Source organism: Danio rerio, chromosome 3, assembly GCF_049306965.1.
Source record: "Danio rerio strain Tuebingen ecotype United States chromosome 3, GRCz12tu, whole genome shotgun sequence".
NCBI classification, from domain to species: domain Eukaryota; kingdom Metazoa; phylum Chordata; class Actinopteri; order Cypriniformes; family Danionidae; genus Danio; species Danio rerio.
The window spans coordinates 55,630,001-55,657,797 of NC_133178.1; the positions used below are offsets into that span (position 1 = coordinate 55,630,001).

Sequence of the window (27,797 nt, forward strand, 5' to 3'; positions counted from 1 at the left end):
CAAATCGCTAAGTTCACTCTGAAGGAAGATATTTCTTTTTTTAACTATGTCTTTTCAAGAACTACAACAAATAGCTCGTTTGGACTACAAGCACTGTTTTCCAGGCTTAATGATGTCACAAAGTAACACAAATGACACCTATGAAAATTGTATTGAAGTTAATACAGTTTAACAACAAGATAAACAATAATTAGTAACAGAATCAAATATTTCCCATCACATTTACGCATTTGTGCCTTATTTTGCACCAAAATGGATTCAGGTTACTGTAAATGATAATGTTTGTGGTCTAATCTGATTCAATGATTTATGTTAAGCTAAGCTTCAAGTGTTTCCGCCAGTTTGGCATCAGTAGTCTATTGATTGGAGGTGCTCTCGGCGACCAGAGTTCCATTCCCAGTTCGAAATCCTTTCCCTTTCTCTGTTACCTATTACAGTGGTCCCCAAACTTTGTATCACAGCTGACTGGTTAACACTTGATAATTTTACCGTGGGGTGGTGGTTCGTAGGTTACAGAGATGACAAGTAATAAAGTACAAATACTTTGTTACTGTACTTAAGTAGATTTTTGTTGGTTTCAGTGCTTTATTTTTCAGATTTTTTACTTTTACTTTTTACATTTTTTACACAAATATCATAAAAATTCTTACAGTTTTAAATCGGGCTTGTTAATTTACTTGCAAATTTTGAATGCCTTATAAATTCTGTCAATCTATTCTTTGTCATTGCCCGGCTTTATCAACCTCTGATCGCGCCCTGTAAGAACGCTTGTTTATTAAGTAACAAAATGTGTGTTGGTGGATCTGAAAACAAGAGATGCATTTCTGTTCAAATCTGGCATTTAAATGGGGTGAAAGTCTTGTCTACTTCCGACCATGTTGTACTGTACTTCTTTTATCTATAAATCTACTACCTTGGGGGGGTCTGAAGAAAATGAAGCAGCTTTAGCATAATGCAAAAAAAAAAAAAAAAAAAAAAATTGTAGTCAATTACATTCATTTTTTTTCATCAAAAGAAAAAAAAAAAATATATATATATACACACACACACACACACACATATATATATATATATATATATATATATATATATATATRTGTGTGTGTGTGTGTGTGTGTGTGTGTGTRTATATATATATATATATATATATATATATATATATATATATATATATATATATATATATATACTGGACAAAATGAAGTGTTAAATTTAAAACATTTATTTGTATTCAGTATAAAGGCTGAAGAATTACATTTTAGAATATACGAATGACAGTGGCGGCTGTTGTTTTTAACAGCAGTAAAGTTGTTTTGTGTTTAACTGATGATATACAGGGCTTTTTGAGAATCGTTGTTGGACAATATTGTAGAGTGATGTTGCTTGGCTACTTTGCTGCTGAAAATTGGCAACCACAATTTTTACAAAAAAAAAAAATAGAAATGTAGGTTATTTTGCAGTGCAGTTGCCATGAAAATAAAGTATGGTAATGAACACTTTTTACTTAAGTGCTTATTTCAGGCCATACTTCTTTACTTTTACTTGAGTACCAAAGTGTAGTCAGTACTTCAACTTTTACCACAGTCGTTTTAAACAACAGTCTCTGTACTTCTACTTGAGTAAAGGATGTGTGTACTTTTGCAATCTCTGGTAGGTTGCTAGGCGACCATTAACCTTTTCTCAGAGGATGACAAGCTAACAAAGTATTGCTGCAGCTCTGATACAGATTTTAATTATGGAGAAAATTAAAAAGCACTGCCGTGTTTGAGTGTTCTGTGCTTGTCTGAGATGATTAGTCTATCGAAATGTGTATATTCTATACAAGTTAAAGCTGATCGGTCAGTTCTCGTCACGTGACCCCCCCACTTCCCCCAGAGTTAAAGAATGAGAATAAAGAATGAGCCTCCTCCATTCGGCTTTTACTTTCTCTTTACATTACTTTTACTCTTTACTCAATTACTTTGGTTGGATAAGAAAACAGTGTTGTATGCAATCCACTGAAGACATCCACTAGTCTACATGTTTGATTTGAGTTGTTAAGTGCACAGATTTGTTTCAAAACTAGTTCTAAATTCAGTTGTAATTTCCAGTAAACGAATAAATGAACAATAATAAAGAAGTGTGGAGTTATATTCAAACACGCATCCTACTTTTATGCCCATATGGTCCAAAACCTGACAGTTTGTTTTAAATGAAACAATTCTAAACATGCATATAATAAATAATACTGCTAATAATAATAACATTATACAAATGCAAATTGTCATGAATGAACTGAAGAAAGCCCCCCTAGATGAAGAAGGCAGTGGATTTTATATTTATATAGAAAATTGTAATCCTTTATTTTTTTCATATGTAAAGATATTTGTGTATTGCTGTGTGCATTAATCAATGTGTATGTGTTTTAGACGCGCTCTGTACTGTACTTTAAACCAGGTTTTAGTTGGTCAATGGCGCAGTCTATTTCAGTTCCTCAAAATAGCACACCCATGAGTCCACAAAGTGGCACAAATTGATTTGCTATTTAAACAATGTGGCACAAAACAGGAAAATTAGGGTTGCGCTGGTCTGAAAATAGCTCAAAATCACACCAAACACATCTTGTGTCTTATTGCGCCGGGTGTTGGATAGGGCCCATAGTCTCTACTTTGGTGCACTCGGCATTAAATTTGTGTTTGCATATTATTGGTTTTGTTGATATGCATAATTTTCACAATTCTAGGAAATTTGAAGAAATCTGAGGGGAAAAAAAAGCTGTTTCTTGAAGATATTAGGACTAGCATGAGTGCAACCGATGAACAGTTGGTGGTGCTGGAGATGTTGACTTTCTTAAATTGCTGTTCTATGGGCTGCCAGAGGCTTGAAGAGCCGAATAAGACGACGACTAACTGAGCTTGGCCCCTGACTAAAGGCAAGTCTTTATTCACACCAATGAAAAGCTGCATAGAAACCTTTGTTACAGCCAATAACTCTTCATTGCTTCAGATGAACCGAAGGCGATTAGCGATAGTGTTTTATGACGTCTTTATCCAGAACAAAGTCCCATATCAGTTTGTTGACTATCTCAGGCTGATCCTGTTGAACCCAGTGGCTGCATTCGGGAATGGTGTGAATGGTGACCGGACCCCTCACATAAGGCCGTGTCCCTCCAGACATGCCCTCTACCAGGATGTTGTCTGCTTCACCCCAAATTAACATGCAGGGCACAGCGACGTCCTGGTGCTTGTAAAGAGTGTTACTGTAGAGTGAGAAGTGCACAGTAACCGCGAGCGACAGACCACAATTTAAAGAGACAGTTCACCCAAAAATAAAAACTCAGTCATTATTACTCTCACTTCAAACCTATTTGAGTTTCTTTTTTCTGTTGAATACCAAGGATGATATTCTGAAGAATGTATCAACCATTGACTTCCATAGTATTATTTTTTCCTCCTATGGATGTCGATAACTGTTTTTTTTCAACATTTAAAGTGCCTTTGTTATGGTTTAAAAGCCCTGTAGTTTTTAATATAAACTACTATAGTATTCTTTCAAGTAAGTCAAATTTAGTAATTGAGTACAGGTACAGATTTTAAATAGTACTCTAGTAAATATAATAAGTTCTCCCTTTCAATTTTATTCAAATACTACATACTATACTCAAATAATTTTACTAGAATCACTTGATTGGGAGTAAATCCTGAGGATTTTTTTTTGGGGTGAACTATATATTTTTTAATAAACGCTCCACTTTTTTGTAAATAGACTCAATTTTACAAGTCACCTAGAGTTAAAGTGTTGAGATTGACCAGTTTTTTGTAGATTCAGCCAATCTCTGGGACTGGCGGAAGCATTATTATCTTTGTTTTTATTTTTTTTAAAGATTTTTTAACCTTTAATTTTTAGGACAGTAGAGTGGAGACAGAAATGCAATAGGGAACAGACAAAGGGAAAGAATCTCGAACTGGGAATCAAACACTGGTGGCCGTGAGCACCTCCAATCAATAGGCTATTGATGCCAAACTGCTAGAAGCATTGAGAGGAGTCTGGCTGCAGACCTGGTGCAGTGCAATCTGGGCTGCATCCAATGCTTTTTAATGGGCTCACCAAACCCCACCCCTAACCCTACCCATCACAGTGATGTCACTCGCTCCATTTGAGTGTATTGTGTCTGACATTGCATCACTGAGTGATGCAGTCTCAGGTTGCATCATAAAGGCTGCATCCAGATACTATTGAAAGCATTTCTAGCTTATGTTAGCATAAATCATTGAATCAGGTTAGATCATTAGCATTTCAAAAAAATCTAAAAAGAGTTTTGATAAATATCCTTTTTAAAGCTCGACTCTTCTGTATATACTGTACTATATTAAGCCTAATGGAAAATACGAAGTTGGAAATAGAGGTCTGCGTGGGACTATTTTTATAGTCCCGCTCCCATGAGATTTTAGTCCGCACTTAACCTGTCCTGATGTATATTCAGTCTTTGTTCACCCACTGCTTACTTAGAATAATTATCTACCCAACAAATTTAGATCTGGTTTCCAAAATATGATGTTTAAATTGAGCAAGATAACAAATAAAACTGTAGGCTGTGCAAGGATTGTAGGCTAAATGTCAGTTTTGTTTGCCACTTTGTGATGAGACATGAGTGCCGCCTTAAACCTGAAGTTCAAGTCTTGTGACTGCTAAAGGGTAAAATTTTGAGGTTTTATCACATCACGCAAAGGGTCATTTTTTCCAATTGCATCTATTATGCGTAAAAAGGCTCCCATACAGACTTTCCTGATGTGGGTTTCCTAATAGTAAACTGATCGTTTCCTAATGCAAGCTGAACATCCTTCAAGGCCAGCTCATCTTCATTTTGTTCTGCCATGGTTAAGCCTGCTCTAAGGACCAAGATGCAGATGATGCTCGCACAGACTGTGCAAATATAACGTTGGGACTCCGGAACACTATATTGTTTCACCGCTGGCTTGTTTTCAAATTACACCAGTTACTGAATGCTACCACATTTTATTCGGAAATGTATTCCTGCATCGCAAGAAACATGGTTGGGTCCTACAGCTCTAGTTGAAATGCAGACCTCTAGTTGAAAACATACATATGAACAATACTCCCATTCAGATGCAATGATGAAGGAACTTTGCTGCCGCACCATGGTGATATTCACAGAACTTTAAAATAGTCTCCAACTAGATAACTACACTGTAAAAAATCCTGGTTGCCTTAATCAAATTAACCTTATAAGTCCATTGAACTTATGTTATGTTAAACTGACTTAAAACAGCTTGCATAACTTATAAATTTAAGTTAAAATTTAAAAACATGGTTAACTTATATAATTAATATAATAATTAATATAATAATAATATATAATAAGCACTGCATATTATTGTGTCTGGGGCAAAGTTCCTTCATCATTATACTAGAATGAGACTATAGCTACTAGTAATAGTCTTTTTCCATCTGTCGTACTGTACACTTAGTTTCACTTGTTTGAGGGAGATGCTAATGGACTAATCTGATTCAATGATTTATGCTAAGCTAAGCTAAAAGTGCTCCTAGCAGGTCCGGCTCAATGGATTCAAAACTCAGCTCTTTAACTATGGGAGTTGTAAAATGAGCCTATTTTCCAAAACAAAATGGATTTTTCTTTAATCCAGTGTTGCAGAAATGGTAGTGATGAGCTTTAAACCTTAGGAGAGAGCGGAAGTAGTTGAGCGGGGCTGTGAGACCTCCAGGCTGGGACAGCGGGTACAGGTAACCCTCCAGCTGGCTCTCCGTCAGTCTTCTGGATCTGTTCCTGATGCCCACATTCTTGCCACAAAATAGACTTCGAACCAACTAATGGATATGACAGACACAAGCTGTCACCACCTATAAACTGCCACCATGAGACTCATTCAGACAGCAAACGACAAAAGCACAGGAAGTTGCAGAGACCTCTGATTTCAGTGTTTCCTGTAGCAGTAGCGGCAGTGCTATTTTAGTAAGTACACCACACGTGACAAAACTACTATGCAAATATATGTAGTAAATACTATAGTGTTTTTGAACCATTCTAAAGTGTATTATATCCTATATATTACAGTGTTTGTTATTGAATGCAAAAGCATACTGTCTATTTGTTCAGATTTACACTCACCGGCCACTTTATTAGGTACAACTTACTAGTACCGGGTTGGACCTCATTTTGCTATTAGAACTGCCTTAATCTATGCTGGCATAGATTTAATAAGGTTCTGGAAATATTCCTCAGAGATTCTGGTCCATATTGACATGATAGCGTCACACAGTTGTTGCAGATTTGTCAGCTGCACATCCATGATGCGAATTTCCCGTTCCACCCAATCCCAAAAGTGCTCTATTGGATTGAGAGCTGGTGACTGTGGAGGACATCTGAGTACAGTGAACTCATTGTCTTGTTCAAGAAACCATTCTGAGATGATTCACACTTTATGACATGGTGTGTTATCCTGCTGAAAGTAGCCCTCAGAAGATGGGTACACTGTGGTTATAAAGGGATGGACATGGTCAGCAACAATAGGTACAGGCTAGGCTGTGGCGTTGACACGATGCTCAATTGGTACTAATGGGTCCAGAGTGTGCCAAGAAAATATCCTCAAAAAAATTACACCACCTCCACCAGCCTGAACCATCGATACACGGCAGCATGGATCCATGCTGTTGTTGTTGCTAAATTCTGACTCCACCATCCGAATGTCGCAGCAGAAATCCCAACTCATCAGATCAGGCGACGTTTTTCGAATCTTCTATTGTCCAGTTTTGGCGAGCCTGTGCAAATTGTAGCCTCAGTTTCCTGTTCTTATCTGACAGGAGCGGCACCCGTTGTGGTCTTCTGCTGCTGTAGCCCATCTGCCTCAAGGTTCGACATGCTGTATGCTCAGAGATGCTCTTCTGCATACCTCAGTTATAACGAGTAGTCATTCTCCTCTGACTTCTGGCATCAACAAGGCATTTACGCCCACAGAACTGCCGCTTACTGGATACTTTCTCTTTTTCAGACCGTTCTTGGTTAACCATGATTGTGCATGAAAATCCCAGTAGATCAGCAATTTCTGAAATACCCAGACCAGGACAGCTTTACCTAATAAAGTGGCCGGTGAGTGTTTATACTGTACTACTAAATATACCTTTTTTTCTACAGTAAACTGTGGTGTAAAGTAGTATAGATATAAAGCTGTAGACAACATTAGGAAACATGTTTTGGGTCATTTATTTATATTACTATAGTTGTGTTACCATAGCAACTATAGAATTACCACAACAGAGTACTTTGTTATCCACTTGTTAAGTGGTGAGGATGTAATACTGTTTCCGCCATTCATTTGAATGGAGAAATCATTCGTTTATGATCACGTTTTATTCCTATCACTCATTAAAGTTAATTTTATATAAAATCTGGTTACACAACAATCTCTGGGGTTGCTGCATAACAAATACCAAAAAAATAACAATTTATAAAAAAATTTATCACTTTCTGGCCATCGGTTATTAGGATAGACATATATATTGCAATCGTGATTTTCGAAAGTATTAAATTGCTTTGTAAACATTTATTTTTACCATTTCATGAGTCTCCCCATTCAGTTGAATAGAGCGCTTGGACACGGAAGCCGTTTCGCGTGACGTCACACTTAACAAGCGGATATAGTAAGGTTCGAAAACACTACAGTATTTTTTGTAAATTACTATAGTAAAATTATAATTATGTTATTTCTTTCTTTCAAATTTACTCAAATGAAAAGTACAAACTTACCTTTATGTACTTAGGACTGAAAAGTAAAATTACTCATTAATGAATGTTCATTTTGAAAAAACTGAACATTCACTGAAAACATCTTTATATTTAATCTTAATTTAAGGCAACAAATTAATAATAAAGCATACCATATAGCTTATGTGAAATGTGAAAATTAAAACAAGGACACAGGTGTCACAAAAGCCACATGTGAACATTTAAGAAATATATTTATGTATTGAATTTGTATTAGTGTTTTTTATTGTAGATTTAATTAATCTATATTTACATTGCATATAGTTTTATTGTTTTTATAATTTTTGTGAATTATAATAAAGTGTCTAAACATAAAGTGAGCAGACATTGTTAACCACATCATAAACAGTGTGATAGTTATTCGGTATAATGCAGTTTTCAGAAAGAATATGAAGTAGTGGGTTGCAGTTTTTGAGCTATGATGTGCCACTTCAGCCAAAAGGCTTCTTTCTTGCAAAAAATGAAAACAGAATTGTTTCTCAATGAACTTTGATCCTAGAGCACATACCTGGCAACCCAATAACTGCTGTGAGTGAAGGAGTACAGCCGTCTGACTGAATGCCACATATCAAATGAGTAAAACATGACTTACACCAACTTCTGAGAGAGCAGCTACTTGGAAGTTGTGTTTGATGTGCGAAAAGTCAGTCAGTACTTCAACAAGTAGACTATCTAGAAGTATGTGTATCACAAAATGTCAAAGACATTATGCTAAACCTTTCCCTTTGTGGGAATCTAGTAATTGACTCGACTGGACAAAGCAGAAAAAAAGTTGAGCTACTTTAATTCCTGTTCAGCGTATTTGAATTGTCAAAACCTTGAATGTGGGCTTAAAACTGTTGTTGGACCTGGCAACCCTGCTCATAACCTTTGGAGAGAAAAATGCAGACACTGGACAAGGATTTTGTGCATATGACAAACACAAAGAATAAAGTATAAAAGGATCACATCGAGTAGCAAAAGAGACCATCAAAATACAGTGCAAATATAGATAATAATTTTTAACCTACCTTAAAATCCTCAAGAGACAAAACAAATTCGGGCAGTAATGGTAGCTGAAAGAAACAGGCATGTCCTGATCGCAGCAGCTGAGATGGTCTTCTCAAAACTGCATCTGTGGTTTATAGATGTGAGCATATATGTCCACATTAACAGTTTCAGTGCAGAACAATGTTGAAAAACAGAAGTGAAATAATGACTGGTCGAAACAGTCTCTTACCCAGCCATGAGGCGGGATGAGGGGCGTTCATCACTATGAGGAGTTGCACCATGTCTGGCCGCTCCAGGGCAAAATGCCATGCCAGCATCCCACCCCAGTCATGACCCACCAAAATGCAGCTGGTGTGCCCTGAAATCACACAAATATCACTCCAGTGTTCATGTAGTGTCGGAGGCAGAAATGTGATACAGCCATAAGTGTTAAGGCTTCAGTTGACAGATACAAGACAATAGCAGGGTAGCCAGGGTAAAAAGAAAGTTTAAATATTTATTCATTCATTTTCTTGTCGGCTTAGTCCCTTTATTAATCCAGGGTCGCCACAGCGGAATGAACCGCCAACTTATCCAGCAAATCTTTATGCAGCGGTTGCCCTTCCAGCCGCAACCCATCTCTGGGAAACATCCACACACGCATTCACACACACACACACACTCATACACTATGGACAATTTAACCTACCCAATTCACTGTACTGCATGTCTTTAGACTGTGGGGGAAACCGGAGCACCCGGAGGAAACCCACGCAAAAGCAGGGAGAACATGCAAACTCCACATAGAAACGCAAACTGAGCCAAGGTTCGAACCTAGTGATCTTCTTGCTGTGAGGCAACAGCACTATGTACTGCGCCACTGCCTCGCCATAGTCAGAAATAAAGAGAGAAAATAATCTTTACAAAGTCTCAATCATTAACAAAAATGTCATAATAAGCTTTGAGAAACTTCATTTTTCTTCAGCTTTGTCACTTTATACATCAGGGGCCACCACAGCTGAATGAACAGACAAATTATCCAGCATATGTTTTACGCAACGGATGCCCTTACAGCCGGAACCCAAAACTGGAAAACATCCATACACACTTGCATTCACACACATACATGATAGACCACGGCCATTTTAGTTGTTCAATTCACTTATAGAGCATCATGCTTATTCAGGCAGGCGTGTCCACACTCGGTCCTGGAGGGACGGTGTCCTGCAGAGTTTAGCTCCAACCCCAATCAAACACACCTGAACCAGCTAATCAAGCTCTTACTAGATATAATAGAAACTTCCTGACAGGTATGTTGAAGCAAGTTAAGGCTAAACTCAGTAGGACACCGGCCCTCCAGGACCGACTTAGGACACTCCTGATGTTATTGGACTGTGGGGGAAACCAGAGCACCATCTGCGAAGCTAGGCCTATATTTCTACTCAGCCCCCCTTAAACTTTTCCGATAAGCTCTTAAACTGTAGACCAAATTATCGTCTCTGTCCCCTTTAAATTTGACATGAGGACGGCGGCAGAATTCGGCTTATCCCCTACTTTCGCTTTTCATTCAATCAGCTAACCACAGCTGTGCAGAGCGAGAGAACAATTGTGTTTTGTCGATACATTGTTATACAAAATGCTTATTGCAGTTCTTTGCTATGGATACACTTGTATCACTTGTATCCTGATGTCAGATAGGAGCAATGGGGTTTCCAATCTACTATTTCCTCAGTGCTCACCTCATAACCACGACTGTTTCCTCCAGCGAAAATGTAACTCCTAACGAACATTTTACTCCCATCCTACTTATTTTATATGAACTACCAATATAAAATACATAACAGTGCATGTGGCATTATCTCTATCACAGTCATGCACAGAAAGTATTAAACACAGTGACAGAACCACTTAGTGAATGTGCTCATTTTAACTGTCAGAGAAAGAAACATCGTGTGATGTCTTGTATTAAAAATATTTCCTATTTTAATATTATGATTCAGTTCGTGAAATATGTGAATTAGCCTGTTGCTCAAAAATAATACATTTTATTTATATACCATTTCATTAGAAAAGTGGCAATTTTATTTATTAAAACATAAAAACAAAAATTGTACGTTAACATATAAAGTGGCTTTTTGTACAGTAAACAGGTTTGTTGAGTCTATTTGGCTAATTCAGAACTCAAAAGACTATGCACGTATATACAATACAGTATAATACTGCTAGATTAGCAAACAACCCTATCCTATAAGTGAAACATTTTTAAGTGTATTACTATTAAATTATTACTCATAAATGCGTTATATAATATATATATATATATATATATATATATATATATATATATATATATATATATATATATATATATATATATATATATATATTTTTTTTTTTTTTTTTTTTTTTTTTTTTTTTTTTTTTTCATGGAGCTGAGCCACCCTAAAATAAAAAATCCTAAAATCGCCCCTGCAGAACACAAAGAAGAAACACACCTGAACATGGGGGAGAACATGCAAACTCCACACAAAAATGACAACTGACCCAGCCGGGACTTGAGCCAGCGACCTTCTTGCCGTGAGGCGATCGTGCTAGCCACAGTGATGCCCCTTGTATTGATTCATAGATATGTAGATTCATGTTTATATCTAGTATTGATTGAGCTCATTTTAAATAAGTAGTTTGAGCAAGCAGCATCTTTTTCTGAGTGTGTGTATTGCAGAAAGCACACAAGTTACATAAGTTATATAAAAATAATAACAATTTGGAAGTTTTGTAAGATGTACATGTTGCAGATATCTGAAAATGTAGGAAGCAGCCATAAAGGTACCCAGCTGGTCGACGGTGTCTCTAATGTCGTACAGGAGTGCCTCCAGTAAATAATCCTCCAGCCGGACGGGCGCGTCTGAAGCTCCGCAGCCGCGCAGGTCGAGCGCCACCGTGTGGAAATCACCGCTAAACTCCAGGAGCTGATGACGCCACGAGTACCTGCAAGTCACGTGGTCACACCGTCAAATTCATAAAACGACACAGCTAGTGACCTGACGTTCTCGCAAAATTAATATAGTAAGTAGGCCTGTTGTAAGTAAATCTGGAAAAAATTGTTGCTGTAATACAACATCTACAATGATGAATACTTAAATGACTATAACGGAGTAGTTTTTCTCTGAAATTGTAGTTTTAAGTACACTGCAAAAAATGCTTTTCTTAGATTTTTTTGTCTTGTTTCTAGTCCAAATATCTAAAATTTCCTAAATCAAAAAGAAACTTCTAGACAAGCAAAACATTGTCTTGTTTTGAGAAATATTATGCCAATATTAAGTGAGCTTTTCCTTAAAGCAAGCAAAATAATCTGCCAATGGGGTAAGCAAAATAATCCTATGTCAAAAGATAAAACAAAATTAATTTGCTTACCCAATTGGCAGATTATTTTGCTTGTTTTAAGGAAGAACTCACTTAATATTGGCATATTATTTCTCATAACGAGACAATATGTTTTGCTTGTCTAGAAAATGCTTCTTGATATAAGAAATTTTAGATATTTAGACTAGAAAAAAGACAAAAAATCTATGCAAGAAAAGCATTTTTGCAGTGTACTTTTAGAAATGTGTACTTTTACTTTACCTTAAGTACATTTTAGTGCAGTATCGGTACTTAAACTCCACTACTTTCCTTCAATCTGCAGTCACTACTTTATTTTTTCCTGGATATGGGGATTAGAAAAATAAGTTCCATGGTTTCTGTGTCCAGTCAAATCACACATAGGTAAATTGCATCATGATGAACTACCTCAAGACATGGGCAGTTTATAATTTTAGCAAACTGTTTGGAAGCAGCAAACTGTATTAAAAGTGTCCAAGATGTACAAAATCTTTGCACATATTGACCCAGAGACTGTTTAGATGCATGTCACTGATGAAAAGATGACGGATGTTTACTGTATGATGACCGGAAGGGCTTTTAACACCCAGCAGGCACAGGTTGTCAACATGAGGTCAGATTGACATTGTACCGCGACGTCATGCAGAAATTGCATTTTGTTTGGAGATGAAAATCGGGTTGACATCAGAACCCAACATAAGGATGATTTCAGTGTCTAACATCCAACCTAAAATCCTAAAACCTAATGATGTTACAGCTTGATATTGTTTGGACATATCAGTATGACGTCTATCAGATGTTGGATTTTAGATGCCAAACCTGACAAATAAATGTCAGTGTGTTCGACATCAATGGTTTAAGATGTTGGAATTGGATCACTTGCCTAATGATGTTACCGTTGGACATTGTTTGGACGTTACCACTATGACGTCTATCAGACGTTGGATTTTGGTTGCCATACCTGACAAATTTCAGTATTTGATGTCAGTATGACGTTGGATTTGGGTCACTTTCCAGCACAATCAAATATTAATGTCATTTGACGTTGTTATTGGACATCAAAATAAAATCGTCCTTAGACGCTGACTAGACATTGAATTTTAGTCATCCATCATCACAACCTAAATCTAACCTAATATTAACGTCTTATGATGTTGTGTGCCTGTTGGGCAATAACTAAGTGCACTACAGTATGTTACGTTTACACACGACCACAAATGACATGTAAATGCATCAGCTTTTTACAGCGTAATACTCACTACTCCTCACTCGAGTACTTTTGAAAGGGCTACTCTTTACTCATACTTTGAGTTGAGTAATATTTACAACAGATACTTTTACTGTACTTGCACTACATTTTTAGGCAAGTGATGGTACTTTTACTTAAGTATTTCAATACTCTTTTCACCCCTGAATATAGCGTTGTAGCCTAGACCTAAATTACCCAATTCTGTATTTTCTACATTTTCTTACAGGCCTACGTCGCAATTTACTGTTGTAAAAACAAAAATAAATCATTACTAAAGTAAGTTAGTTAAGTTAATACAAAAGTTAATCAAAATATATTTAGTACACTTTGCAATCACTAACCCCCAGGGGTCGAAGACTGCATATACGCGTTTTGATGCGTCTTCTCCTGATAATGCTGAAAAGAATCTACAAAACACTTTTAGTTTTGATCGTACAGATATAAGTAATACATCAATCGAATCTGTTAGGTGTCTAGTTATTTTTGTGTACACTCACAGTGACAACAAACGCGTGTGCTTTTGCAAAATAGGAATATTAAACAGTGTAGGCATTCTTTCTATTGTCTCTTCACCAACTGTTTTTTGAAACATGTCAGTCATTAATATGTTTTTTACGATAGTGAAAACAGCACAAATGCCAGTGCACGTCAAAACTTCTCCATGGCAGCCCCAAAACACCCTTAGACCCCTGGGGGTAAACAAAGTGTTGTAAAGCTAAATACAGTATAATACACTTAGGCTTTACTGTAGCCTATTGTTTTTCATGTTGTTGATATGTATACTAAAACTGCATAGAAATAAAATTTTCTTTTGCTAGATAGGCTACTATTGAGATTTTAAAGTACACATTTACATTTGCATGGAATTAAGTTGGACACATTTAAGTATGATTTAGCCTCTCCCTTTGTAAGTTTATTAGTAGGCTAATATTTTGCCTTGCTTTTAGGCTTATATATATATATATATACAGTAGGTGAGAGTTCAAAGTGGCTATTAACGCCGCAGCATGTACCGCCGCCGTTTGAAATAGGTGCCGCTCTGTTTTTAGTGTATGACCGCAGTTTGTGAATGAGCCGCCAGGGGGCGCAAAAGGACGGGATGCGAACGGAAAGAAATAGCCCATACAGCAGCCACTGTGCTTGTAAATGATATTAAACAATAAGTCAAAGCATTATAATTCCTTCATTAAACATTTAAAATTTGTTAACACGCTTTATTGCAAACTTTTTAAGTGCAAAGAGGATTAGTTTTGGAAAATAGAATTGAAGAAGTAAAAGACAACTAAAATGAAAGCACAAACATTAAGTACAAATAACGTTTTGAGAAAAAAAATTAATAGTACTGAAACTAAATTATTAAAAATAAACTTGCGGGACTTCATTTATGTCCTGCGGCAACATTACTTTTATTACACTTTAAGTGATCTGCTTGAGGTAGGTCACGTTTATCAATGGTAAGTTTTAGCCTAAGTTTACATCAATAACATAATGTGCATTGTCCTTTACCATACAAAAAAAGAAGGAAAAAAAAACAATATTATACACCATAGTTGCCTGTAGCCTATAAAAAGGCCGCAAATATTTTTAAATGCATTAAAAGGCAAGCGCATATCTTAGCCTTGAGTTTGTTCACACTCTGCCTGTATTAACATAAATGCTATATTTTAATATAGCTTATTTTGATTAATTCGCTTTAACTGACAGACTTTTCTTCTTTTTCCGCGGTTATGCGGCATTATATTTCACACGCATATGCAAGGTGACTGAATATGAAATTAAAATACAAAACATACTGAGCCATTAAGTAAAAAAAACAAAACAAAACAGTTATACTTTAAAGCAGAACATTGACGTTTTGAAACAAAAAAACGGAACTGAAACTAAATTATTAAAAATAAACCTGCCAGACTTAATTTATGTCCTATTTTCATTATTCATTTATTTTCATTATTCGTTTATTATTATGTACTATAAATGAAACATAAAATGAGATAGTAAAATAAAATCAACAACGAAAATGTAAATAAAAACGTAAATTAAAAACATAAATGAAAATGTCTTGTCTTAGTCCTATGCAAATAGCAAACACTACATCTCTCTATATTTAGACCTAAAGACTGCTTTATTTATTTATTTATTTAAGACTACTTATTTGTACTGAATGTTTGTGCTTTCATTTTAGTTGTCTTCCATTTCTTCAATTCTATTTTCCAAAACGAATCCTCTTTGCACTTAAAAAGTTTACAATAAACCAGGTAAACAAATTTTAAATGTAAGTTGAGGTGATCGCAAGTTCACAACTGTGAGGTGATGTGCTCTACCGGCAGAATAATCTATATTATTTTGCTATTTTTCATATGCGCACGTTTAAGATTTGAGATAATAACATTGCCATGATAGTCAAAGAAATCAAAACATTATTTTCACCCCAACGCAATTTAATCGGGCACTGAAGGCTAATAACTTAATTCTTATATTTGTTTTGACTTCTCACCATGTATCTTTTCTACAGCATAGTATAGTGTAAGAGCATGTCTATTACCAGAAAAACTAAATTAAAATTATATTTTAATTGAACACATCACATCACACACAGTAAGCTACGCCTACAGAACAGTCTGTTTAGCATTGTGAAAAGGCAAAGCTGAATATCTGTGGTTAAAGTGCCACCCAGCGGTCAAATGCTGCTGGCGCATCAAGTACCGCCGTCGCCGCGGTATGAATGGCGGCACAAGGAACACATTGAAGTAGTAACATCTGTATATATATATATATATATATATATATATATATATATATATATATATATATATATATATATATAGGCTAAAAGCAAGGCATGATACAGACTAAGCATCTGTAACCCTGCCTGTCCTACGCCACCCAACCCCTGCTTCGACCTGGTATCGATCCAGCGACTCTCCGCATGGGAGTTGGTTGCTATACCAAGGAGGCTAAAGACCATGGCCTCTAGTGTTTGACGCTAGAGCACCTTTTAGAGGTTGGAGGAGTGAGGTTTACCTGCACAACACTTACTAGATGGCCTCCGTTACACTTCGCTTTAAAACATTTAAGTAAACAAGTATTTCTTGTTATTCCCTGTATGAACAGAGACAAATTTTAGTTCACATTGCTGGCAATATGTCAGATTGGTTTCCAGTGTATGTTGGACTCCGGCAGGGCTGTTCTTTTTTCACCAATCCTGTTTATATTTTTCTAGACAGAATTTTAAAGCGCAGCCATGGGCTGGTTTGGTGACCACAGGATCTCTTCTCTGTTATTCGCAGATGATTCAGTGTTCTGTTGGCTCCATCGAACATGGATCTTTAGCATGCACTGGTGTGACATGGCTGGGATGAGAATCAACACCTCCAAGTCCGAGGCCATGGTGCTCCACTGGAAAAAGGTGGTTTGTCATCTCCAGGTTGGAAAAAAGTCCTTACCCCAAGTGGAGGAATTCAAGTAGGTTCACGAGTGAGGGAAGGATGGAACCTGAGATTGACAGGTGGATTGGTGCAGCGGCAGCAGTAATGCGGTCGATGTATCAGTTCATTGTGGTAAAGAAGCAGCTAAGCCGAAAGGCAAAGCTATCGATTTAGTGGTCAGTCTTCGTTCCTACTCTTACCTATGGTCATGAGCTTTGAGTCATGACTGAAAGGACAAGAACTCAGAGACCAGTGGCTGAAATGAGTTTCCTTCGCAGGGTGGCAGGGCACACCCTGATAGATAAGGTAAGGAGCTTTGTCTCCCGGGAGGAGCTCAGAGTAGAACTGCTACACCTCCACTTTAAGAAAAGTCAGCTGAGGTGGCTCTGCATCTGTTTTGGACGCATACCTAGGGAGGTGTACCAGGCATGTCCCACCGGGAGGAGGCCTCTAGGAAAATCCAGGACATGCTGGAGGGACTATGACTATCGGCTTGCCTGGGAACGTCTTGGGATCCCCTCGGAGGAGCTGATGGAAGTGCCTGGGGAGAGGGAAGTCTGGGGTTCTCTCATAAGACTGCTGCCTCCGCGACCCGGCCCCGAAAAAGCGATGAATGAATAAATGAATGAATGAAGTATTTCTTTAAAGCTGCATATTAATATCTGTTTTGCACACTTTTTCTACCTTTAAGGTTCACTTTTGTACTTTAAGGTACTATGAGGTACAGATTTGTACTTTATGTAATTATATGTAACTGCAAGGACCTGTTAGGAACAAAAAAGTACCTTTCAAAAAGGTACCGCCCCAGTGACAGAGAACATATTGTACAAAACGAAACCAACAAGACACAAACACAGAGAACTCCACCTTGTAATAAATACTAGAATGTAGTTTTTAACTAAATTGTGGTTATAGAATTCAGCTAAAGTATACTGTAACAACAATTTTTTTTTCTATTTAATTTTTCATTCAGACTTCATTTAATCTGATACAGGCTGTTTTCTGCATGAGTACCAAAAGAAAAAGTGTCAAAAAGATTTAGATATCAGTTAAAATGCAAGCCAGCAGAAAGAAACAAATGAAGGCAGAATTTACCAGTTCTCTGGGAATCCATGAAGGAACAGCATTAGAGGCTTTTTGTGGTCTCCTTTAGTCACATAATGAAACCTCAAACCTGAGCTCTGCAGGGTAAAACAAAGACAAACAACAACAAAACAGATTTAGAGTATAGGAAATAATTAAAAAAACAAAGTCAAAATAAATTATTTTAATAAGTATACTAGTAGTTTAAGTCGATATCAATCAGCCTTTAAATAAATTCCATTCAACAGTAAATCTGCAAGAGTTACAGCGCTGAAGTGTGATCATAAAGACAAAGGAAAGCCAGCAGGATTGTGAACGCCGTGCTATTTTTTTAAACACAGGTGGCGCACTAACACCAGATTTGGACAATCCTTTAGCCTTTCATTCACCTTTCTAAAGACACAGGACACAGGAGGAGAAATACTGCTGGTTTACTTTTACGTTTTCAATGAGAGACTGCCATTAAATTTACAGCAAAATTAGCCTACAATTATAACTTAAATAAACACCAAAAAATAGTCGACAACGTTACTCGCCAATTATATTAAAATTTTTATTTAACCTACTGTATAGCTTCAAAAATAATATTTGTATAATACTGTGTTGAAAGATAATCTTTCAAAAAATCATCCGATAGCATAAATAACTGATATTTTTTCCATTTAAAATCCTCTCACCCTGCCCTTCAGAAATGCATGGTCACCAAGCTCAGGGTCTTGAAGACAGGCTGGGGGTTTCTTTCGGACGGTCCATTGAAAAGTTCCATATGGATCCTTTAATCCAGTCCAGGCGATCCGGATCAAAACCAAGCAAGCAGTCAGTCCAGCTGTGCCATACACCACAATGTAATAGACCAAAGAGAGGGTCCATAAGCTTAGCCGTGTTGGTAGTAAAAGCCAGTGCATTAAAGAGTTGCTCATGATTATATAACAGTAATAGTCAGAGAGATATATCTAGAGACATTATAGCTAATGCTGCTTGTCTTTGGAGAAGTTCACCCTTCAATACACCCCATGTGACTTTGTGGAAACAACTGTCACTGAGCTATTTTTATACCACATATAAATTATCCAGAAGACTGACTTAATCACAATGCTTTTTTTCTTAATCGAACAATAACATACATGGATAAGCTATGTAACCTGAACTGCTGATTAATATTGTTAATATTAGTTTGTGTCAATAAATTTGCCAATTCTAAAATAACATTGTTTTTTTTTAAGTCTTTGAGTGGTTGATCAAACTCAGTACACCAGAAAGGTAAGCTATTTCTCTGCAAAGTTTGACAACAAAAAGTATATTTCTAAGTATATATAGTATATTTATTAATTATTTAGTTACAATTTTATTTACTTTTTAATATTTTTTACCCATAGACTGTTGATTACTTATTGTATGTAATCTCTATTGTAAAACTTATTACCTCCTATGATCTGTCCACCTCCTATGATCTGTCTCCCCTAAAAAGTGTGATGTTTTGTGTATGGTCTGGGTGGTCCAATTTCGCTATATAAAAGTGTAGTGACAAATAAAGGCTTGATTGATACCTGATTGATACCTTGATACCTGTTCCTTTTTGTTTTTATAAATAAATAAATAAATAAATAAATACAGTTGAAGTCAGAATTATTATTTTTTCTTTTTTTTTAAATTCCACAAATGATGTTTAACAGAGCAAGGAAATTTTCACAGTATGTCTGAAGATATATATATATATTTTTTTTTTTTTGGAGAAAGTGTTATTTGTTTTATTTTTGCTGAAATAAAAGCAATTTTTAATAATTAAAAAAAATCATTTTAAGGTTAAAATTATTAGCCCCTTTAAGCTATATTTATTTCCAATAGTCTACAGAACAAACAATCATTATACAATAACTTGCCTAATTACCCTAACCTGTCTGGTTAACCTAATTAACCTAGTTAAGCCTTTAAATGTCGTAGAAGTGTCTTGAAAAATATCTAGTAAAATATTATGTACTGTCATCATGGCAAAGATAAAGTAAATCAATTATTAGAAATGAGTTATTATAGCTATTATGTTTAGAAATTTGTTGAAAACATATTTTCTCCGTTAAACAACATTGGGGAAAAATAATATATATATATATATATATATATATATATATATATATATATATATATATATATATATATATATATATATATATATATATATATATATATATATATATATATATATTTGCAAGACTTAGAACTTGTTCATATTAGATTATATATATATATATATATATATATATATATATACATACATATATACATACATACATACATACATACATACATACATATATATATATATATATATATATATATATATATATATATATATATATATATATATATATATATATATATATATATATAATCTAATATGAACAAGTTCTAAGTCTTGCAAATAGGTGAAGATTGCTTATTTTTATTTTTATTCAGCCCCTCTTTTGCTTATAAAAATGCCCATGTGTGTAAATGTCCAATTATAAATGGTAATTCATCAATATGTTGTGTACGAAAAGTTTTATATTAACATTACTTTTAAATGAAGCTATTTTTACATTGACTATCACAGAATTTCATGCCCAACCAATTCCCTCACGGAGTAAATTGATTTATTAAAGCATATTTATTCAACTTTAGCTCAAGGTTTGTTCATTAGTTTAAATCTTAGCACATTGCTTTTAATACATTGTAGATATTTATATGTTGTTTCGTGCATGCAATATAATAGGCAGAAAGAAAGAACGATATGGAACAAAAATGAACACTATAAAGATTTATTTCTGTCCTGATGTCTTTCCATTGATTAAACTAGACTTTTCTCCCACCACGTCGCCTCATACTGCTCTCTAATTTGAGACTGTGGTTTAAAAGCGAGCAGAGCGGCTTTAAGTGATCTTTCACACGTGTGACAGCAGCGCTCGCTGTCCTCACGTCCTGTGCGTCCTCCGCGCTGCATGACGTCACCGACGTCTCGAGCTGTTTGTTCTGGATTGTGGGAGAGAAAGAGCCCGCGCGTCCTCACAACAAAATAAAGCAGGTAAATAAACTCACGGCTTTCATACTTATGCAAAGCGTTTATTTCTTACTAACGGTGCCAGCGTGTGCTGCGTCGTTTCGAGCAAGGGTCAAGCGCGCTAATCAGCGCTGAAATGATTGTCTGGTGTGCGCGGAGAGAGCGGCCTGTGTGTCGCCGAATGCTAATGCTAGCTACTAGGAAAGCACACTCGTTCGTGAAAACGGCTCAGTGTGGATGTGTTTTAGCCCTTTGGCTGGATGCATGTGTGCTTTAGAGACGAAGTATGTTCTGTGCATTAGGCGTGTGTTAAAGAAAAGGATAATGCAGGGTACTGAGGTTGTTTGTTAGCATTAGGCCGACTGCTGTATAGTTTTAGCATCGCATCCCTGCTCTGCGCAGCTTGACGGCCGCGCTGCGCGAAAATCTCACGTTTCCCTGTGCGGGAATGCAGGCGATTTAACGTAGAATGCTTCGAGAATGCCCGCACTTTTACGCACGGTCAAATTAATTAAGTCGGGTTCATGTGATCCGCGCTCGTTTCAAGCGTCTGACATTGACAGATGTCTATTAATCACGGCTCGTGTTAGTTTCAGGCTTTTGATCAGTGGTGAGCGTGTGTTTTGATCATGTACGCACACTGAGATACGTGCACGACGAGTCCGTGACACACACAGTTAGCATTGATAGCGGGTCAGAGCAAATGTACACCTCGTTCTCTTGCTGTTAATGCCGGTTATACTGACCCAAACCGCATTATATCCCTCTAGTATTTGTTTTGAGTGTGTATGAGCCCGTTTAACGGGAATATAACTGCGTGGCCTCAGTGTTTGAGCGACTTTGAGTGTAAGGACTCAGCTGAGCTGCCCGCAGTCGCCATTTTGTGTTTCTGCGCCGTATAACGGGAAGCTCGCAACCTTTACGTTGTAAGCAAAATGCAATGCAAGAAAGTAAATGTATATAGTAGAAATGTGTGTTTTTAGTGTTAGTATTATAACTATATTTTAAAGTAAGGTAAATTTGGTTCGAAACGCTGTCAGTTTGCAGCTCTTATCAGTCGCGGTATTAGCCTCGCAATGCTTTCGGTTTGCGTTCAGATTTCATTTTAGTGATCCTGATTTGGTTGCAGAAATTTCGGTTGTCTCGTTATAGAGGTAAACGCATATATGGTGTATTAAATACATTCAGCATAAGCTGTTAGTTCAACACCAGAACTTGCATGACGAGCAGTTTTTGCGTTGTTTGGTTTCTGGCATCACCGTCATCGTAGCTCTGTGATTGACAGCTGATGCATGACTGACAGGTTTCCAGGCCTAGCTTGATTTGTTGTTTTTAAACGATTAATTGAGCAATTTTGTGCACTTTATAATGTTTGTTGGAGTTCTGAGTTGAATTAGTGTCAGCTACTATCACATTCAGCTTGTGAATGTGAAATTGTGTTAAGGGCTTTTACTGTATTGCAAATAACTTTGTGATTGACAGTTTTGTTCTGTGGTATTAAACGGTTTTTATATTGTGTAAACTAATCTGGTGACTATGAATCGACAGCCTGCCTTATAATCTTTGTGGTCATTAATTTGGAGTGAGCAACACTTGGAATTTATTACTAATAAAATGAGAATCACAATCGTTGTGAATGTCTTCACAATCTAAATAACATGCATTTTAAGCCCATAATTTAATTCTTTAAAATTTACATTTATTAACCTCAAATAAATGTTAACTGATTTTGTTTTAATTGTTTTATGTGTCAAGTTTTCAGCTTCCATGCTCTCAAAATCATTGAGAAATAGTGAGAAATTGCCATATTATAGTAATGTTATACGTCTTTTAAAAGAATGCAACTTAATTTTATTAGTAAATATTTTTATTTAATATAATAACTATTTATTTTAAAGCATTATTGCAGATTATTTAAGAAAATAACACCACCAGGTAACACCCCCCCAAGTCATTATTTTGGTCAGATATGCTAAACAATCTTGATATACAGCACCGACGTAATTAAAGTCCTCCCAGCCTATGGTGCAAACAAGCAATGCATAAATAAATATACAAAACAGGGTATTCAAACAGTATACTTGTTGTCATTACATTGTTAAATTAACTGTAACTAATAAAAAAAAACATAATTCTACTTCAGCTACGTTAACCCATGTTTACAAATGTTACCTTACTCTACAAAGTTAGTGAAAAAAGTCTATAAATAGTCACAGAATTTTTATTCATTTTCTTTTCAGCTTAGTCCCTTTATTATTCTAGGGGTCACCACAGTGGAATGAACCGCCAACTCATCCAGCATATCTTTTTAGCAGTGGATGCCCTTCTAGCAACAACCCATCTCTGGGAAACATCCACACACACTCATTCACAGTCATACACTACGGACAATTTAGCCTAATTCACCTGTACCGGAGCACCCAGAGGAAACCCATGCGAATGGAAGGAGAACAAGCAAACTCCACACTGAAACGCCAACTGACCCAGCCGAGGCTCGAACCAGCAACCTTCTTGCTTTGAGGCGACAACACTACCTACTGCGCCACTGCCTCGCCCTTACAGAATTTTAATGCCGTATAAACGTGAAAATGTTCCAGTTTAAAACGAAATGGCATCTTCAAGAATTTACCACCACTGCAATACAACAATCTGAATATGATTTTAAAAAAGCACTCTAAAATTTTAAGTATTTTGAAGCGCCCACTAAGGCTGCATGTTTCTGGCTAAAATGAGAATCACAATTTGTTTTCCTTAAAATTAAGATCACGATTCTGTAGATGTTAAATAAAGGGTAATATGAACAGGCTATGATTATTGTTATTCTTAAACATATGATAAAATAGCAATAATAATAATATTATTATGTGTAGGTCTACTGTTGGTCAACATGCTAAATTTTGTGTAGACTTGCAGTGATGGACCCGCATAGGCTTTAAATTCGTCCTGGTCATTACCGCACAGTAAAGTAATCAGAATACAACCATTCATAGTTCTGAAGTTGAGTTATGATGTTTGAGACATATGCTTGCAACCTGTCATTGACAACATTTATATTACACCATTTTTTTTCACTTTTAAAATTAGATATTTGTCATTATCAAATTCTTTTTTGCGTTATATACAACATAACATAGGCTAGAGTAGTTATACTGACACTGTTAAACATTTTTTCTTATGCACAACACTCATATCAAATGCTTGTTGTAATCATAACGCTAAAATGCGATATCATCATTTGGTGTGTGAGTTTTTGGTTTCACTTTACTGCTGAGTCTGGTTTATGTCATGACTGATGTCACTTTGAGGAAAACAAACAAACAAAAAACTTGCATGCCAATCAGTCTTCCTGTGCGACTCCCAGACAGTCACTGTGCAACAGCCTGTTCACTATTTACAACTTTATTACCTGTTATTCTCTGCCTATGCAGGTTCTGTTCAATAAAGTAGACATCATTTGAGGCTACGCGAGTCCTCTCTGTGGTAAGCACACAGCTCACTTGTGATTTCGCGGCCATGAATACATTACATGAAGACATGCGTTACATTTTTGGGTGCGTTATACTTTATAAATACAGTATGCTGCCTCTCAACACTGTTTGGAGGTTTCCATGTTTTTCAATTAGTTGTGCAGCCGTAACTGCTATATTGATATTGTGCATTTTTATAATGAGTCATTGTGTATATGGCTCATGTCTAGTTTACGTCATGTTACATTTTACACTTCACTGCCATTTGCACTGCTGAGGGCATCTTGAAAGTTAAATGAAAGATTCAAATGAAAACTCTCATGTCTGTATCTAGAAGTATCACTGTAACAGTCGAGAGGAGAGAAAAAGTCACGCTAGCAGGTCAAATAGGCCACAGTGAGGGAGAGAAAAATGGAGTTTACTTTCATTTTCTCAATTCTCAAAATTTGTGCACAGTTTCTGTGTTTGTAAGTAGTTGGAGCGTTGTAAATACTCACCATAGTAAGCTACGGCGACATATATGAGATGAATGACGTCACTACATAATAACCGGTTATGATTATTAATGAACCGATACCAAATTGTCCGCATCTGCATCGTGGTGCACCGAATTGGCCGGCCGCGGGCTGAATCCGGCCCCCGAGGCACTTTGTTCCAACCCTCCAAACAGTGTCACCAAGACAACAAAAATAAATTTAGTTCAGTCGACAAACAGCCACTTTAGTTATGAAGTTTCGTGCGTCTGTTCAGTAATAGCACAAGCTGCAGTTAAAGGCTGCACAGAGCCTGAGTCATCATAAGCGAGTGGTGCGGGCAGCCGAAAACATGTTTGTAGAAAAGGCTAATTGTTAAATGCACTGATATCATTAATAGGGATGCAACAATTAGCCGATTTCACTATTAACTGCGCTTTAATTCATCACAGTTTATTAATTGTAAATACTTCTCTAAGCCGCATTTCTATTTCACAGAACGAAACGAAACCGCTGCAAAATGCCAAGTTGCCTGTGCGCTAGTTTTAAGTTTGAAGTACACCGAGGCTAATACGCACGCACACAGGATTAACTATAGCAGCAGCCGTTCCCATATCACGTCTTTTCCGCTTGCAAGTTTGGTTTTTCTAATGTAAGAATATATCACAATGTGTCTATTGTACAATGAACTGATATTATGTAGTTTCAAAATACAATATATTAACATTTTAATGTACAAAAAGCCAACGTGGGTGACTTATGGAGCAAAAATATAAAGCATATGGGCTCTTATGCTGTTGTGTCATCACTCATATGGCAAGTTATATATCTCCGGCCCTTCATTTGGGATGCTTTTCATGAACTGGCCCCCATGACAAACTAATTGAATAGCCCTGCCCTAGAACCTACACTGGTCTCATTGTTCGATTACGATTATCATGCCATTAATTCAGTTCAGTTCATTATCTTGGTGCAGTGGCGATGCTTTCCATTAACAATTTTACATTTGACTTCACTGTACAGCAATTCTTGTCTTAAAATGTATACATTTTTTAGATTATTTGTAATACAATTTTGTCATTTAATACAAAGTCAGATATATAATCTGTACCTTTTAAAAACTCAAGTACATGCACAGAACAACATTAGCATTTATAGCAAATAAACAAACAAATATAAATATCCTGCTTGCTTTCAGAGCCCTGTCATGCGCTCCACAGAAAGGGCTGCGATTGGCTCTAAAATACTGCCGCTGTTCACAGATGAGTGACTGATAAACGACAGCGGCGATCACAACTGATCCGTTATAGGCGCTAACGAGAAGACACGTTTGTAAAAACCGGTTATGATCTATTACTGAGGGGCTGTACAATTAATTGAAATAAGATTGTGATCTCTAATCGACCACCCACATGATCTTAATCCAGCAGTTCCTTTTTATTTTCAAGTTCAGGAGAGAAGCATAAAGGCGGTTGCACAAGTCTTCTTTATTTCGTTTTATATACATTGCTAAGCAACTGTATTTATAAGGTATAGTTCACCCAAAAATTACTATCATGTAATGACATATTTGTGGCCACCAAATCACACGTGAGCTGAACAATGTCAATGTCAATTTTATTTATATAGCACTATTTAACACAACCAGAGGTTGACCAATGAGCTACAACGTGAAAAAAACAAATAAATAAATAAATAAATAAATATATATATATATATATATATATATATATATATATATATATATATATATATATATATATATATATATATATATATATATATATATATATATATACAGGGCTCGAAATTAAACTTTTTGCTTGGTAGCACTGGTGCTCCTAACTTTAAAAATTTAGGTACATCAGCCAAAATTTAGTCGCACCCACCAATTATGAGCACCGTTACTACAAGTGTTATACAAACATATGTATAGCATTTGAAATCAACACTTATCAAACTAACAAGCAAAAATAAAATCATATATATATATATATATATATATATATATATATATATATATATATATATATGCAAGCGTGAGGAAAATATGTCTCAACGAAATTTTGTTATCACGAGAAAATACATTTTTATAACATAACTGTGACCAAAGCATACACGGAGCGCTCACCGGCCCTGCACGCACTGTTTGAATGAATGTGTTAACGGTATAACTGTGCTGTTCTCACAAGTGCTGTCTAATATTGCACTGATGCTTTTGACACATACTGTACCTTATTATATGCATACATGTTAATAGCAATACCGGGCTTTTTATGAGTAGCGATAATAATTTACTCAGTGCAAGCCCGTTTGCAATGGTGTACGTGGTGTTAAATTTGACATATCTGCCACTTGCACAGCGGACAGCATCTGGCGATTACATGAAGGATTAAACAGAAGCTCTCGTGCTAGAAGTGGCAAACAGTTACCTGAAAATTCCATCCCACAGACTTTTCATAGCGGACTTGAAGCCAATGGAAGTCTTCTACTTTTGGAAAACTGTAGATAGTGCATTAGCATTCAGCACATGCTCAATAGTAAACTGTGTCATTATTTATAACTGATGATGCCATGGTTTCTAAAACTAAATCTGTCATTGTTATTTTCATTCTCATCTTCAGCGCTTTACAGTTTTTCGCGGTAGTAGCTCTCTCTGTCATCCCAAGCCAGAAGGCACTGAGTGATTGACAGCTGATATTAACCAATCATTCGCGTTCAGTGCTGGAGCAGTGGTGGGCCAATAAGAAGAGCGCGAAGGCGGGGCAAGCATTACGGACTTGGATTTGTTTACTGCAGCAAGTTGACATGACAACTGTTTTAAACCATTCCTGAGCGCTGCGTTTCGTGTTCCAAGTGCAGACAAAGAGCTTAGACATGCATTCTGCGTAAATGTCTCCCGAATCCGCGCATGTGGTGAACATTTTGCAGTAAAAACT

General features: G+C 36.3%; 2 protein-coding genes across 6 annotated transcripts in view; one reads left to right on the plus strand and one right to left on the minus strand.

Annotated features, from left to right (window-relative positions):
• Nucleotides 1–2,899: 2,899 nt before the first annotated feature.
• LOC570571 (epoxide hydrolase 4) lies at nucleotides 2,900–18,944 on the minus strand. 2 transcript variants are annotated; one of them, XR_012401234.1, is made up of 7 exons: nucleotides 18,565–18,925; nucleotides 17,900–17,985; nucleotides 11,580–11,737; nucleotides 9,000–9,128; nucleotides 8,791–8,894; nucleotides 5,500–5,826; nucleotides 2,900–5,128 (listed from the first exon to the last, which is right to left on the minus strand). XR_012401234.1 is itself a non-coding variant. In XM_068219440.2 (7 exons), exons 1-7 carry the CDS (start codon nucleotides 18,805–18,807, stop codon nucleotides 3,001–3,003), a joined length of 1,107 nt encoding a protein of 368 aa, XP_068075541.2. In that variant the 5' UTR covers nucleotides 18,808–18,944; the 3' UTR covers nucleotides 2,900–3,000. The 2 variants fall into 2 exon arrangements, 1 of the variants encoding a protein (XP_068075541.2); XM_068219440.2 differs by having other exon boundaries at nucleotides 2,900–3,238; nucleotides 5,678–5,826; nucleotides 18,565–18,944.
• A 1,870-nt stretch (nucleotides 18,945–20,814) lies between these two features.
• Nucleotides 20,815–27,797, plus strand: part of brd4 (bromodomain containing 4) — a 111,563-nt gene continuing 104,580 nt past the window's right edge. For 3 of the 4 annotated variants that reach the window (XM_068217462.2, XM_073943215.1, XM_073943218.1), the window contains exon 1: nucleotides 20,815–20,942. The gene's annotated coding sequence lies outside the window, so the exon portion shown is untranslated. 4 annotated transcript variants of the gene reach the window in all.